This window comes from Manis pentadactyla, chromosome 1 (assembly GCF_030020395.1).
Source record: "Manis pentadactyla isolate mManPen7 chromosome 1, mManPen7.hap1, whole genome shotgun sequence".
Taxonomy (NCBI): Eukaryota; Metazoa; Chordata; class Mammalia; order Pholidota; family Manidae; genus Manis; species Manis pentadactyla.
The window spans coordinates 29,644,250-29,660,554 of NC_080019.1; the positions used below are offsets into that span (position 1 = coordinate 29,644,250).

The window sequence follows — 16,305 nt, forward strand, 5'->3', positions numbered from 1 at the left end:
GGCCTTTTAATACTTTTGATTTATAACTCTGGCTTCCCTTTTCACAGAGAATGACACTAAAAAAGCATTAACTTGCTTTATAATACAATGGATCAATCATAAATGCGTACCCTAATGAAAAAGAGTATAAAACATACTATCTAATATTCAATCAATAAATATTTATACTTATATGTATAGACTAACCCTGGGATTCAGTATACCACAAGGAGAAGACAAATACTGTAGGAGTACTAGTGAATACAAACAACTAAATAGGATATTTATGTTTATATCATATTTTGGTCATATAATTCTAAATTTTGAGCCAATAATTTTATGATTTTTGAGATTTTGTCATACTTAGAAAAACCTTTCCAAATCCAAGATTTAAAAAAAATTTACCAGTGTTTTCCTCATAATTTTTTGTGTATGTGACTATAAATGTTCTTTTTAATAATTTTGTTGAGATGTCACATACTATACAGTCACACCATCTAAAGTGTATAATTCAGTGTGGTTTTTAATATATTCACAGAGTTGTGCAACCATCACCATATCCTATTTTAGAATATTTGCATTGCCCCAGAAAAAAAATCCATACCCATTAACGGTCACCCCCCAACCCCTCAGACCTGGGCACCAACTACTCTATTTTCTGCCTCTATAAATTAGTCTCTTCTGAATATTTCATGTGCATGGAATTATATATGGTCTTTTGTGGCTGGCTTCTTTCAATTAGCATGGTGTTTTCAAGATTCATCCAATTCATAGCATATATCACTAATTTATTTTTATTGCTGAATATTCCATTCTGTGAATATATCACTATTCATTTTGACTAATAGACATTTGGGTTGTTTCTACTTTTTGGCTGTTATGAATAATACAGCTGTGAACACTCATGTACAAGTTTTTGTGTGAACATATGTTTTCATTTATATTAGGTATAAACCTAGGGGAGAATTATATTGAAATGTATGTTTAAGCCATGTATGAAGGTTCCAATGTCTCCATATCCTTTTCGACACTTACTTCATCTGTCTTACTGATTGTAGCCATCCTAGAGGGTATAAAGTGATACCTCATAGTTTTGATTTATATTTCCCTGGTGATTAGTCATATGGAGCATCTTTTCATGTGCTTATTGGCCATTTATATATCTCCTTTGGAGAAATGTCTATTCAGATCTGTTTTTTCAGTCACTTTGTTTTTTTATTATTAGAAATAAGTTATATATGCTAGGTACAACTAACTCCCTTATCAGATCCATGATTTGCAAATATTTTTACCATTCCATGAATTATCTTTCTACTTTCTTGATATCTTTTGAAGACAGAAGGTTTTAATTTTTGAAGTATAGATTATCTATTTTCTGTCTTGTTTCTAGTGCTTTTGGTATCATAGCTAAGAAAACAATGCCTAATCCAAGGCCACAAAGATTTTCATCCATTTTTAATGTGTTATAGTTTTAGTTCTTTGGTGCTTTTAGGTTTTTGCTCTTTTTTTTTTGAGTTACCTTTTGGGACACTATAATCTTTCTTTTGAAAATTTTTATTATGAAATAATTTAGACTTACAGAAGAGTTGCGAGATAGCACAGAGAGTTCCCATATACCCTTCCCCCAGCTTAACTTCCGACATAACTAATATAAATTACCAAAACTAAGAAATTAATGTTGATACAATACTATTAACTAAATTAAAGACTTTATTTGGATTTCCTTTTTCTGTTTCAGGATCCAAGCCAGGGTACCACAGTGCTTTTACTTGTAATGTTTCCTTAGTCTACTTGAGTTTGATGGTTCCTTTGTCTTTTTTGTCTTGCATGACCTTGACACTTTTAGCTGTACTGACCAGGCATTTTCTAGAATGTCCTTCATCTGATTTGATGATCTCTCATGATTAGACTGAGGTTATAGATTTTGGAGAGGTATACTGCAGAGGTGAAGAGCCCTTCTTATCCTGTCCTATCAGGAGTATGTTATATTGACATGTCCTATTGCTGGTAATGTTGTACTTGATCACTTGGTTAAAGTGTCTGCCATATTTCTACACTAAAAAGTGAATATTTTTCCCTCTTCATACTCTACTTGTTGGATGCTAGTCACTAAATGCAGTGCACTCAAAAGTAAAAATTTGTTTTTGTGGGGGAGGGAAGATGGTGGAGTAGAAAGGCAAAGTGAACCTCCTTCCCGATGCTGACACCAAGGAAGCAACTACAGCAAATACAACTAACCCTGAAAACAACCTGAAGATTGCAGAATAGACCACCTACACATGATGAAGAGAAGACCACCCAGAGAAAAGTGGCAGAGATGCAATCGTGTGGGACCCAAACCCTTTCCCCATGCCAGCGCATAGGCCAAAGGAAGAGGAACAGAGCAAGGAGGGAATAAGTGCTCAGGAGCTCCACACACATGTCCTGGACATCTGCTCTAGAAACAGGAGTCCACGTTGCATTGAGATCTGGTAAATCCCAGGGCTGGACACCAGGAAGAGTTGGAGCTCTGTGGGAGGCTGAGACTCTTACTGATTGTGGAGGACAGGCAGGCTCTGCCAGTCTGCTGAGACTCAACAAACACCGCAGTCTGAAAGATGTGCCAGCAGCAGAACAGATGCCGGAGGGTTGGATAGAGCTCCATCCACAGCAGAAGGGGCAGGTGGAAGACACTTGCCCAGCCCTCCCTTGGCGCAACAGGTTGGGCACTCTGGAGCCCCAAAAACTCCAGTGCTTCCCTGTGCACTGCATTCAGCCCAGCAGCATCAGACTTTGCTGCCTGGCAGGCAGAAGGAGGCTTTCCCAGCTTTCTTGGCCCCCTCTTAGCCCAATTAGAAGGCACCTGCAGGAGCCAGTTCCAAGCACTCCTTTCTCCTCACAGGCAAACCCACAGCTAGCATACTCAATGATGACTGAAAGCTTTTCCTCTAAGATCGGGAACAAAACAAGGAAGTCCACCCTCACCATTTTTATTCAAGATAGTATGGGAGGTCCTAGCCACAGCAGTCAGAAAAGATAAAGAGAGAAGAGGCATCCAGATTGGTAAGGAAGAAGTAAAAGTGTCACTATTTGCAGATGGTATGATATTATACATAGAAAACCCTAAAGACTCCACGAAAAAACTATTAAAACTAATAACTGGACTCAGCAAAGTTGCAGGATACAAAATTAATGCACAGAAATATGTTGCATTCCTATGTACTATAAATGCCCTAGCAGAAAGCAGGAAAACAACTCCAGAATAAAATACCTAGGAATAAACCTAACCAAGGAAGTGAAGACCTGTACTCTGAAAACTGTAAGACACTCAGGAGAGAAGTTAAAGAAGACACAAATAAATGGAAATCCATCCCTTCCTCATGAATAGGAAGAATTAAGATTGTCAAAATGGCCATCCTACCCAAAGCAGTTTACAGATTCAGTGCAATCCCTATCAAAATGCCAATGGCATTTTTCAGTGAACTAGAACAAATAATCCTAAAATTCATATGTAACCACAAAGATCCTGAATAGCCAAGGCAATCTTGAGAAAGGAGAATTAAGCTTGAGGGTATTATGTTCCCTGACTTCAAGCTATACTATAAAGCTACAGTAATCAAAACAGTATGGTACTGTCACAAGAATAGACCCATAGATCAATGGAACAGAATAGAGAACTCAGATATAAACCCACCCATATATGATCTATTAATACATGCATAAAGGAGCCGTGAATATACAGTGGGGAACAGATAATCTCTTCAATAACTGGTGTTGGCAGAACTGGACAGCTACATGCAAGAGAATGACCACTGGATTACTATCAACACCATACGCAAAAGTAAAGTTGATATGGGTCAAAGACCTAAATGTATACATGAAACCATAAAACTCTTAGAAGAAAACATAGGCAAAAATCTCTTGAACATAAAAATCAGCAGTTTTTTCCTGGACACATCATCTCAGGCAAGGGAAACAAAATAAAAAAATGAACACATGGGACTACATCGAACTAAAAAGCTGTACGGGAAAGAACACCATCAGCAGAACAAAAAGGCAACCTACAGTATGGGAGAATATATTCATAAAAAATTCATCTGATAAAGGGTTAACATCCAAAATATGTAAAGAACTCAAAACAAAAACAAACAACCTGATTAAAAAATGGATGGAGAACCTGACTAGATATTTCTAAAGAAGAAATACAGATGGCCAATAGGCACATAAAAAGATGCTCCACATCATTAATCATCAGGAAAATGCAAATCAAAACCACAATAAGATACCACCTCACACCAGTCAAAATGGCCACTATCCAAAAAACAAGAAATAATGAGACTCCTACACTTTAGTGGGAATTCCAATTGGTTCAGCCACTGTGGAAAACAGTATGGAGGTTCCTCAAAAAACTGAAAGTAGAAATACCACTCAACTGGGTAATTCCACTTTTGGAAATTTATCCAAACAAAACAAAATCCCTGATTCGAAAAGATGTATTCATCCCTATGTTTATCACAACATTGTTTACAATAGGCAAGTTATGGAAGCAACCTAAGTGTCTCTCAGTAGATAAGTGGATATAGAAGATATGGTATATATACAAAATGGATTGTTATTCTGCCATTAAAATGAAAGAAACCCTGCCATTTGCAACAACATGGATGGACCAGAGGGTATTATGCTCAGTGAAACAAGCCAAGTGGAGAAAGACAAATACCAAATGATTTCACTTATTTGTGGAGTTTAAAAACAAAACAAAATAGCAGTAGACTCAAAGACACTGAGAAATGACTGGTGGTTACTATGGGGGAGGGGTTGGAGTGGAAGGGTGAGGGGGATAAAGAGGCACAAAAATTCTCTATCATAAGTTGGTCACAGGGATAGTAATACAGCATGGAAAATATAGCCATTGATTCTGTAACATCACCTTGTGTTGACAGATAGTTACTGCACTAGTGGGGATGAGGACTTAATAATATGGGTAAAATTGAACTAGTGTTGTATACTTGAAACCAATGTAAGAGTGTATATCAATGATACTTCAATTTTAAAAAAGGAAAATAATTTGTGGATCTATCACCGTAATCTTTTTTTTTTAATGAAGGTATCATTGATATACAATCTATGAAGGTTTCACATGAGCAATATTATGGTTTCAACATTCACCCATATTATCAAGTCCCCCCAACCCCATTGCAATCACTGTCTGTCAGCATAGTAAGATGCTATAGAGTCATTACTTGTCTTCTATCACCATAGTCTGTTATACTTTGATTTCTTCTGTCAGAATCACTAGCCAAATGAAATTCATTTTAATAATGAGAGAGGTATACTTTTTTTCCAAATGTCTTTCTACCTATCTGACCAGTAAGTGAGTAACCATCCCTTCTCCCTGATTTGAAGTGACATCTTTATCATGTGCTAAGTCCTTATGTGTTTTCTATTTTGAAGTCTTTATTCAGTTCCATTTATTATTATGTCCCTTCTCCCATTGCAGACTTAATTGTTATACTCCAAATATAAGTTTTTGGGTCTGTCATGGCTATTCCCAAGGGAGGATTCTCCCAAGGGAGGATTCTCTGTCCTTCTTTTATGATGATGATGAGGATTATTGCGAAGAACAGTAACAAAGAAGGGGATGAGACATTGAAGATACAAGAGGAAGTGAGAGTATCAGATGCAGGCATGTCCCAAAGGAGATGGGAGGGATATTCATCATCATCCAGGTAGAAGGATCAATCTCAGTAGAAAAGACATCTCTTCTGTTATAACCTGGGAGAGTGAACCAGGGGTGGACACAAATACAGATTACATTAGAGACATTGATGAGGGATTGAGAAAGTTCCCACCTAAGTGCTTCTATCATTCTGTGGTGTTTGATGTACTAGGGTATCTGTTTCAGGTAATGGAAGTAGGAGGTAAAGTTGAAGGTTTTAGAACAAGAGGTTTAATGAACATTCATACAGGTAAATCTTTGTACACATATTTATTTCTATAAACTTCTATTTTCTAACTCAAAGAATACATAATTTTTAAAGTTCTCAGAGGACACTGCCATAAGGGAGAATCAATTTTTTTAAAAAGCTGGCCATAAAATCCAGTTTATCCACATTGTCCTAGAATAATCATTAATACTCCTTTTTACTCTCATAAGTACCCAGTTTAGATGATAAATTATACTCATCCTTTTTATAGATTAAGCTTGACATAAGGTAAACTGAATAAATTAGTTTATTAGGTACTTTTAAAATATAATTTTAAAACATTGCTTTATGAGAAAAAGTAACCAAATTGTTTATCGAGGAAAGTAAAATCTATTCCAGCTCATATCACAACAGCTCTACAGCTTAGACCTAACAGCTTACTGAATGTCTGTACTGTTAATATGGTCAGGTTTCCAAATATAAGGCATTGCATGGAATCAGACCATTTCAGATCACAAAAGTACTTTAGAGGTCATCTACAGTGACCCTTTTTTGGATGAGGAAACTGAAATCTAAAGAGGTTAAGTGATTTGTTAATGTCTTAGGGCTAATTAAAAGACTAGAGTTAAATTAGAAAACTAAATAGAAGCCAGATTTGATCCCCAATCCTAAGAGTTTTTTTCTTTTAAATAAAAATGTTTTTTTCAGTCTACTCCTGAGGAAAACCAACTGAAAAAATAACAATGTTCATTATTTTTGTGCAGCATATCAGTGTTTTCATGCTTTAAAAATTAAGAAAAACTATCTACCTCTGTGTGCCTCAAGATGGTCTTCAACTTCTGTTGTGCCTCGAATTACTACCCACTATACTATTTATCCCCGGGATAAGGACAAGAGATGGGAAGGTAAGTAATAATTTGTGTAAAACTATTGAGACTTTTCTAGATAATCTGTATCATTTTGTAGAGATTATGTTTTCATGATGTAAAATCATCTAATAATATTTTACAGCTTTACCAAATTTATTATATATCAATATTAGATAAGCAAATATTTGCTATATTTCTAATAATGAATCTCAAGCCAAAAGTTGGTTTATGGAAGATAAAATAAGATATGCACTGGAACATGCAACTGATAGAATATATACTTAGTATAATTCTCAAGCAGAAGGGCAATTTCTATTAAAAATGCTCTAAAACACAGTGGATATTTGTAGCCCAGCATGTAACTTTATCAGGTCATATTCATCCCAGAATTTTTGTGTGTGTGGTTTTTTTTTTAACATTTTCTCTTCCTAGGAGTGAACATGGAGAGGTTTGTAGAGGAAGCGGATGTGGTGATTGTTGGTGCAGGCCCTGCAGGACTCTCTGCAGCTGTTCGCCTAAAGCAGTTGGCTGCCAGACATGAGAAGGACATCCGTGTCTGTCTAGTGGAGAAAGCTGCTCAAATAGGAGCTCATACTCTCTCGGGGGCTTGCCTTGATCCACATGCTTTTGAAGAATTGTTCCCAGACTGGAAGGAGAAGGGAGTATGAAAAATTGTTTTTTTTTATATAAGTCAAATCTCTATTTTGTTTCCATTTCCAAATTACTGAAATATGGAAAACCCTTTTCATGTAATTCTATCTTTTAAAGAATAGTTATATTATTTTTTTAGTTTAAAAAGACCAAAAAAATTGAACTGTATCAAACATAGTTATAATTTTGACTCACTAACTCATTATTTGTATAATACCTTCTATATGTTATATTTATGTACTAGATTTGTGAGATGGCTCTATTTTGAGATCTTGGAATACTTAATGAAATATAGCATTTTGATTTTGAGGGTATTTTCTGACTTACTCCGTAGGTATTTATATCATTTTCTTCATAAAGTGTTATATAAATATCCTGGGATACTCCAGTATCTAAAGCCAAGAGGATAATCTGATTTTCTAAAGAAATAAGTTAGTATGGCCTTCTATAAACTAAGCAGAAAAGGCACTGGTATGATACAGAGACCCAAATGCTAGTTTTACTTTTCTCATAATTTGTATGACCTTGGTGAAAATCTTACACTCTATATGTCTTAAGTTTTATCTTCCGTAAGATGGGCTGTGTTATACCTGTCCTGTCTTTTTCAAAGTTAGAATATTCAGTGTCTGAATATACTTTGTAAAGGTTAAATATATATATAAATACTTCTGTATTCTTTATGTATGAAATAAATTGAATTCTAAAAATTTCATGTATGCTCTTTCTAAAATATCAAGGTTCTTTTAACTAGAAATACATTTTGCCTAATTAACTCTTTTCAATATATCAAAATAGATACCTGAATTATTGACATGATATGAATTCTAATAGAAAAAGTTTTTCACATCAAAGCCCCATATAACGAGGCAGATACAGTCCATTACTTGGACTTGTATTTACCTCCAAAGGAAAAATAAAACTTATGTTTTCATCAAGTAGGAGTTAAAGCCTGGAGGTAGCACCTAGGTCCGCCTCCCACAGAGACCGGGAGACAGGAAGCCATCGCTCACATTGCAAAGATGTCTCCAAGGCCCCCAAGACAGACATTCCTGGGATTCAGAACTGCTTATTTAGCTTTTAAGAAGATTCCCATACATCTCAAAGAGACAAAGGATTTACAGTTCCAGGTTTTCTAAAGGAAGTGATGAAAGAAAAGTGAGGAGGGTAGCTCCCTTTCCCCTTTGACAGTTTTTTTACCCTTACAAATATAAATGACAAACTTACTTTCCTTTTGTTTCTAGGCTCCACTTAACACTCCTGTAACAGAAGATAGGTTTGGAATCTTAACAGCAAAATACAGAATTCCTGTGCCAATTCTTCCAGGTAAGGTATGGTAAATATTCATAAAGTTACAATATTCTACAGCTGGCAGGAACTACATTTCATCTTATGAAGTATCTTCCTTTTGCAGATGAGAAAACTCAGGCCCAGAGATTTTAAAAACGTACCCAGTTTACAGCTAGTGTGTGGGAAATCAGGACTAGAACCCAGTTCTTGTGTCTTCCAGTCTAGAAGAGTTGAGATAGCCTTGTAAGCCAACCAGGAATTTTTGACTTAGTGGTCCAATGTCTTTAGTTTAATGATTAGAACTCTAGACCAAAATTGTAGGAAAAAACTGAACTTATGACCATAAGATGTGTAAATTCATGGAGAAATTATATATTTATTAGAATTTTTAAATTAAATACTTATGCTTTTGAGATGCCTTATCAATAAAAAGTCAGATTTATAAATTCAGCATATATTTGTAGGTCTCCCAATGAATAATCATGGCAATTACATTGTACGCTTGGGGCATTTAGTGAACTGGATGGGGGAACAAGCAGAAGCTCTCGGCGTTGAAGTTTACCCTGGTTGCGCTGCCGCTGAGGTGGGTGCAGTTTTGTTTTTAACATCTACAGGAAGTAATCTCTTTGTCTTTTGAATCTAAACCAAGAATGGTTTAGAGGTAAAGAAAAAAGTATTTTAGAAAAGCCATAGGATTTTAGAATTATAAGATTAGAAGGAATCTTAAGAAAATCTAATCCAAAGAGTACTTGTAACATTGTACCCACTTCAAACGATCGTCCAATTTAGGACTGAGCAACATTGAGGATGAAAAATTTCTATCTGATGTGTGGATTGTTGCTAATACTCTCTTCCTTATGTTAAATAGAAATTTACTTACTGTTTTACACTGTAGAGAACAAATCTATGCCCTCTTTCAAGGACAAACTGTCCAATATAATTATGCCCTACTTTCTTCACTGCATCACTCTGGTGTTTTATTCTTTCCCAGTTAAATATTCTCAGTTCTTTCAACCATCATGTTGCATAGTTTGAGTTCTTTTCTACTCTCATTGCCCTTCTCTGAATGCACTCATTTTTTATCCCCTTTATGAAATGTCACCTGGAATGAATAAACTACTCAAACCTTGTATAGAGGCTGGCCTATTATCTTCTTCTTTCTAGAAACTGTTATTCCATAAATTCCCTCAAAACTCTTTGGCAACCACATCATACTGTTGATTCATGTCTCAAATGCATCTCCAAAGCTCCCAAGAAACATTTCTGAGGTGCAGATCTGCCAGGAGTCTTACTTAGCTTTTAAAGAGATCTCTATATATATCAGAGAGACAGAGAAAGGGTTTACAGTTGCTTTCTTTTTTTTTTTTTTTTTTTTTTTTAGATAATTATTTTTTATTGAAGGGTAGTTGACACACAGTATTACATTACATTAGTTTCAGGTGTACAACACAGTGATTCAACATTTATATACATGATAATTCTAAGTACCAGCTATCACCATACCAAGTTGTTACAATATTTTGACTATATTCCTTATGCTATACATTACATCCCGGTTACTTATTTATTTTACAATTGGAAGTGTGTACTTTTTCTTGGTTGTTGTTGTTAGGGCATCTCTCATATTTATTGATCAAATGGTTGTTAACAACAATAAAATTCTGTATAGGGGAGTCAATGCTCAATGCACAATCATTAATCCACCCCAAGCCTAATTTTCGTCAGTCTCCAATCTTCTGAAGCATAACGAACAAGTTCTTACATGGAGAACAAATTCTTACATAGTGAATAAGTTACATGGTGAACAGTACAAGGGCAGTCATCACAGAAACTTTTGGTTTTGCTCATGCATTGTGAACTATAAACAGTTCAAATATGAATACACATTTGATTTTTATACTTGATTTATATGTGGATACCACATTTCTCTCTTTATTATTTTTAATAAGATGCTGAAGTGGTAGGTAGATACAACATAAAGGTAGAAAACATAGTTTAGTGTTGTAAGAGAGCAAATGTAGATGATCAGGTGTGTGCCTGTAGACTATGTGTTAATCCAAGCTAGACAAGGGCAATAAAACATCCACGTATGCAGAAGATTTCTCTCAGAACAGGGAGGGTGAGGTTCTAAGCCTCACCTCTGTTGATCCCCAATTTCTCACCTGATGACCCCCCTGCGACTGTGCCTGTCTTAGGTTGTTCCTCCCTTGAGGAATCTTACCCGTCTCTGGCTAACCAGTCATCTTCCGGGGCCATACAGGGAAATGTTAAGTTGGTAAGTGAGAGAGAAGCCTTATTGTTTGAAATGGTTAGCTTTTTATTTCTTTGCATATTTATGCCCTGTGGCTTCTATGCCCAGCATTTGTCTTGAGGTATCTTTACCACTTGGAAGAATTATGATATTCGGTAAATTTGATATGAGGCACGAATTCTATTTAAGAATTCGTTGTAATTAGGAAGGAAGAAGAAAAGCTATAGAAGTAGCAGGCGGGAGAAAACATGGGAAGATTGATTATTTCTTTGACATATCTTCTTGTAGAGTAACTTCAGCATGTATAGATTTTAAGCTACTACTTAAATTGCGCACACACATTAACATAATAGGAGTATAGTTACATAACCAAAGCATATCTGTAATTACCAGCCATCTCCAGTGAAACCAAGAAAACCAGTTAGGCACCCTAGGCATTTGTGAAAACTTATCAATGATATGATGGTTATTATCTAACTGAATTTGAATAGTTTGAGAAAAATCAGACAAATTAAAACAACCCATTCCTGGGGACTGTTCACATCCCATATGTTCTTTTAACAGTAAATAGTCTGTAGTTGTAAGATTTTGGAGCGCTACAATTTGCACTTCTCCTAATTCTTGGTTGAGTTCCAACAGTATAGATCCAGTCAAATTTGTTGTTTTACTGTATGCACAGGCCAGCTTAGATATCTCCTTCATTCCCATGGCGAGTCCAGGAGTTGGTGGGATGAGTGCATCTACAGCTGTAGCAGTGCGTGGATCTTTGTTGGGGTTTTTTGATGATCATCTTCTGGCATGAGTCTTCCCGAGAGTGCTGATGTTGGAAGTTCTCTTTCATATCGTTTCTTAGTTCATTTTCGGGGTAGCCAAATTAGGCTTTGATCCTCTGTATAAACACAAACAGACCCTTTGCCTACACTTTTATATGTCCTTTATATCATTGTGTAGAACTCATTAGAGGTCACCACATAGGAACTGCATTTTTTTTTTTTTAATCATTAATCTACACTTACATGACGAATACTTTGTTTACTAGGCTCTCCCCTATACCAGGTCCCCCCTATATACTCCTTTACAGTCACTGTCCATCAGCGTAGCAACCTGTTGTAGAATCACTACTTGTCTTCTCTGTGTTGTAGAGCCCTCCCCTTTCTCCCACCCCGCTATGGATGCTAATCTTAATACCCCCCTACTTCTCCCCCCCTTATCCCTCCCTACCCACCCATCCTCCCCAGTCCCTTTCCCTTTGGTACCTTTTAGTCCATTCTTGAGTTCTGTGATTCTGCTGCTGTTTTGTTCCTTCAGTTTTTCCTTTGTTCTTATATTCCACAGATGAGTGAAATCATTTGGTATTTCTCTTTCTCTGCTTGGCTTGTTTCACTGAGCAAAATACCCTCCAGCTCCATCCATGTTGCTGCAAATGGTTGGATTTGCCCTTTTCTTATGGCTGAGTAGTATTCCATTGTGTATATGTACCACATCTTCTTTATCCATTGATCTATCGATGGACATTTAGGTTGCTTCCAATTCTTGGCTATTGTAAATAGTGCTGCGATAAACAAAGGGGTGCACTGATCTTTCTCATACTTGATTGCTGCATTCTTAGGGTAAATTCCTAGGAGTGCAATTCCTGGGTCAAATGGTAAGTCTGTTTTGAGCATTTTGATGTACCTCCATACTGCTTTCCACAATGGTTGAACAAGTTTACATTCCCACCAGCAGTGTAGGAGGGTTCCCCTTTCTCCACAGCCTCGCCAACATTTGTTGTTGTTTGTCTTTTGGATGGCAGCCATCCTTACTGGTGTGAGGTGATACCTCATTGTAGTTTTAATTTGCATGTCTCTGATAATTAGCGATGTGGAGCATCTTTTCATGTGTCTGTTGGCCATCTGTATTTCTTTTTTGGAGAACCGTCTGTTCAGTTCCTTTGCCCATTTTTTAATTGGGTTATTTGTTTTTTGTTTGTTGAGGCGTGTGAGCTCTTTATATATTCTGGACGTCAAGCCTTTATCGGATGTGTCATTTTCAAAGATATTCTCCCATACTGTAGGGTTTCTTTTTGTTCTATTGATGGTGTCTTTTGCTGTACAGAAGCTTTTCAGCTTAATATAGTCCCACTTGTTCATTTTTGCTGTTGTTTTCCTTGCCCGGGGAGATATGTTCAAGAAGAGGTCACTCATGTTTATGTCTAAGAGGTTTGTGCCTATGTTTTCTTCCAAGAGTTTAATGGTTTCATGACTTACATTCAGGTCTTTGATCCATTTTGAGTTTACTTTTGTATATGGGGTTAGACAATGGTCCAGTTTCATTCTCCTACATGTAGCTGTCCAGTTTTGCCAGCACCATCTGTTGAAGAGACTGTCATTTCGCCATTGTATGTCCATGGCTCCTTTATCAAATATTAATTGACCATATACGTCTGAGTTAATGTCTGGATTGTCTAGTCTGTTCCATTGGTCTGTGGCTCTGTTCTTGTGCCAGTACCAAATTGTCTTGATTACTATGGCTTTATAATAGAGCTTGAAGTTGGGGAGTGAGATCCCCCCTACTTTATTCTTCTTTCTCAGGGTTGCTTTGGCTATTCGGGGTCTTTGGTGGTTCCATATGAATTTTTGAATTATTTGTTCCAGTTCATTGAAGAATGTTGCTGGTAGTTTCATAGGGATTGCATCAAATCTGTATATTGCTTTGGGCAGGATGGCCATTTTGACGATATTAATTCTTCCTAGCCATGAGCATGGGATGCGTTTCCATCTGTTAGTGTCTCCTTTAATTTCTTTCAAGAGTGACTTGTAGTTTTCAGAATATGTCTTTCACTTCTTTGGTTAGGTTTATTCCTAGGTATTTTATTTTTTTTGATGCAATTGTGAATGGAGTTGTTTTCCTGATTTCTCTTTCTGTTGGTTCATTGTTGGTATATAGGAAAGCCACAGATTTCTGTGTGTTGATTTTGTATCCTGCAACTTTGCTGTATTCCGATATCAGTTCTAGTAGTTCTGGGGTGGAGTCTTTAGGGTTTTTTATGTACAGTATCATGTCATCTGCAAATAGTGACAGTTTGACTTCTTCTTTGCCAATCTGGATTCCTTGTATTTTTTTGTTTTGTCTGATTGCCGTGGCTAGGACCTCTAGTACAATGTTAAATAACAGTGGGGAGAGTGGGCATCCCTGTCTAGTTCCCGATCTCAGCGGAAATGCTTTCAGCTTCTCGCTATTCAATATAATGTTGGCTGTGGGTTTTTCATAGATGGCCTTTATTATGTTGAGGTACTTGCCCTCTATTCCCATTTTGCTGAGAGTTTTTATCATGAATGGATGTTGAACTTTGTCAAATGCTTTTTCAGCATCTATGGAGATGATCATGTGGTTTTTGTCTTTCTTTTTGTTGATGTGGTGGATGATATTGATGGACTTTCGAATGTTGTGCCATCCTTGCATCCCTGGGATGAATCCCACTTGGTCATGGTGTACGATGGTTTTGATGTATTTTTGAATTCGGTTTGCTAAAATTTTGTTGAGTATTTTTGCGTCTACGTTCATCAGGGATATTGGTCTGTAGTTTTCTTTTTTGGTGGTGTCTTTGCCTGGTTTTGGTATTAGGGTGATGTTAGCTTCATAGAATGAGTTTGGGAGTGTCCCCTCCTCTTCTATTTCTTGGAAAACTTTAAGGAGAATGGGTATTATGTCTTCCCTGTATGTCTGATAAAATTCCGAGGTAAATCCATCTGGCCCGGGGGTTTTGTTCTTTGGTAGTTTTTTGATTACCGCTTCAATTTCGTTGCTGGTAATTTGTCTGTTTAGATTTTCTGTTTCTTTTTGGGTCAGTCTTGGAAGGTTGTATTTTTCTAGGGAGTTGTCCATTTCTCCTAGGTTTCCCAGCTTGTTAGCATATAGGTTTTCATAGTAGTCTCTAATAATTCTTTGTATTTCTGCGGGATCTGTTGTGATTTTTCCTTTCTCATTTCTGATACTGTTGATTTGTGTTGACTCTCTTTTCCTCTTAATAAGTCTGGCTAGAGGCTTATCTATTTTGTTTATTTTCTCGAAGAACCAGCTCTTGGTTTCATTGATTTTTGCTATTGTTTTATTCTTCTCAATTTTATTTATTTCTTCTCTGATCTTTATTATGTCCCTCCTTCTGCTGACCTTAGGCCTCATTTGTTCTTCTTTTTCCAATTTTGATAGTTGTGACATTAGACCGTTCATTTGGGATTGCTCTTCCTTTTTTAAATATGCTTGGATTGCTATATACTTTCCTCTTAAGACTGCTTTTGCTGCGTCCCACAGAAGTTGGGGCTTAGTGTTGTTGTTGTCATTTGTTTCCATATATTGCTGGATCTCCATTTTGATTTGGTCATTGATCCATTGATTATTTAGGAGCGTGTTGTTAAGCCTCCATGTGTTTGTGAGCCTCTTTGCTTTCTTTGTACAGTTTATTTCTAGTTTTATGCCTTTGTGGTCTGAAAAGTTGGTTGGTAGGATTTCAATCTTTTTGAATTTACTGAGGCTCTTTTTGTGTCCTAGTATGTGGTCTATTCTGGAGAATGTTCCATGTGCACTTGAGAAGAACGTGTATCCTGTTGCTTTTGGATGTAGAGTTCTGTAGATGTCTATTAGGTCCATCTGTTCTAGTGTGTTGTTCAGTGCCTCTGTGTCCTTACTTATTTTCTGTCTGGTGGATCTGTCCTTTGGAGTGAGTGGTGTGTTGAAGTCTCCTAGAATGAATGCATTGCATTCTATTTCCTCCTTTAGTTCTGTTAATATTTGTTTCAGGTATGTTGGTGCTCCTGTATTGGGTGCATATATATTTATAATGGTTATATCCTCTTGATGGACTGAGCCCTTTATCATTATGTAATGTCCTTCTTTGTCTTTTGTTACTTTCTTTATTTTGAAGTCTGTTTTGTCTGATACCAGAATTGCAACACCTGCTTTCTTCTCTCTGTTGTTTGCTTGAAATATCTTTTTCCATCCCTTGACTTTAAGTCTGTGCGCGTCTTTGGGTTTGAGGTGAGTCTCTTGTAAACAGCATATGGATGGATCTTGCTTTTTTATCCATTCTATTACTCTGTGTCTTTTGATTGGTGCATTCAGTCCATTTACATTTAGGGTGATTATTGAAAGGTATGAATTTATTGCCATTGCAGGCTTTAAGTCTGTGGTTACCAAAGGTTTAGGGTTAGCTTCTTTACTGTCTTACTGTCTAACTTAACTCGCTTGTTGAGCTATTATAAACACAATCTGATGATTCTTTATTTCTCTCCCTTCTTATTCCTCCTCCTCCCTTCTTCATATGTTGGGTGTTTTGTTCTGTGCTCTTTTTAGGAGTGCTCCCATCTAGAGCAGTCCCTGTAGGATGCCC

At 36.6% G+C, this 16,305-nt stretch overlaps 1 protein-coding gene across 2 annotated transcripts in view; it reads left to right on the forward strand.

Moving 5' to 3' along the window:
* The window catches only part of ETFDH (electron transfer flavoprotein dehydrogenase), a 40,894-nt gene that overhangs the window by 4,334 nt on the left and 20,255 nt on the right, over positions 1-16,305 (forward strand). For both annotated transcript variants that reach the window (XM_036887915.2, XM_036887914.2), the window contains 4 exons: positions 6,647-6,787; positions 7,184-7,413; positions 8,644-8,725; positions 9,154-9,272. In XM_036887915.2, coding sequence (XP_036743810.2) covers positions 7,192-7,413; positions 8,644-8,725; positions 9,154-9,272 — 423 coding nt within the window. In that variant the 5' untranslated portion in view covers positions 6,647-6,787; positions 7,184-7,191. The remainder of the gene's footprint in view (positions 1-6,646; positions 6,788-7,183; positions 7,414-8,643; positions 8,726-9,153; positions 9,273-16,305) is intronic.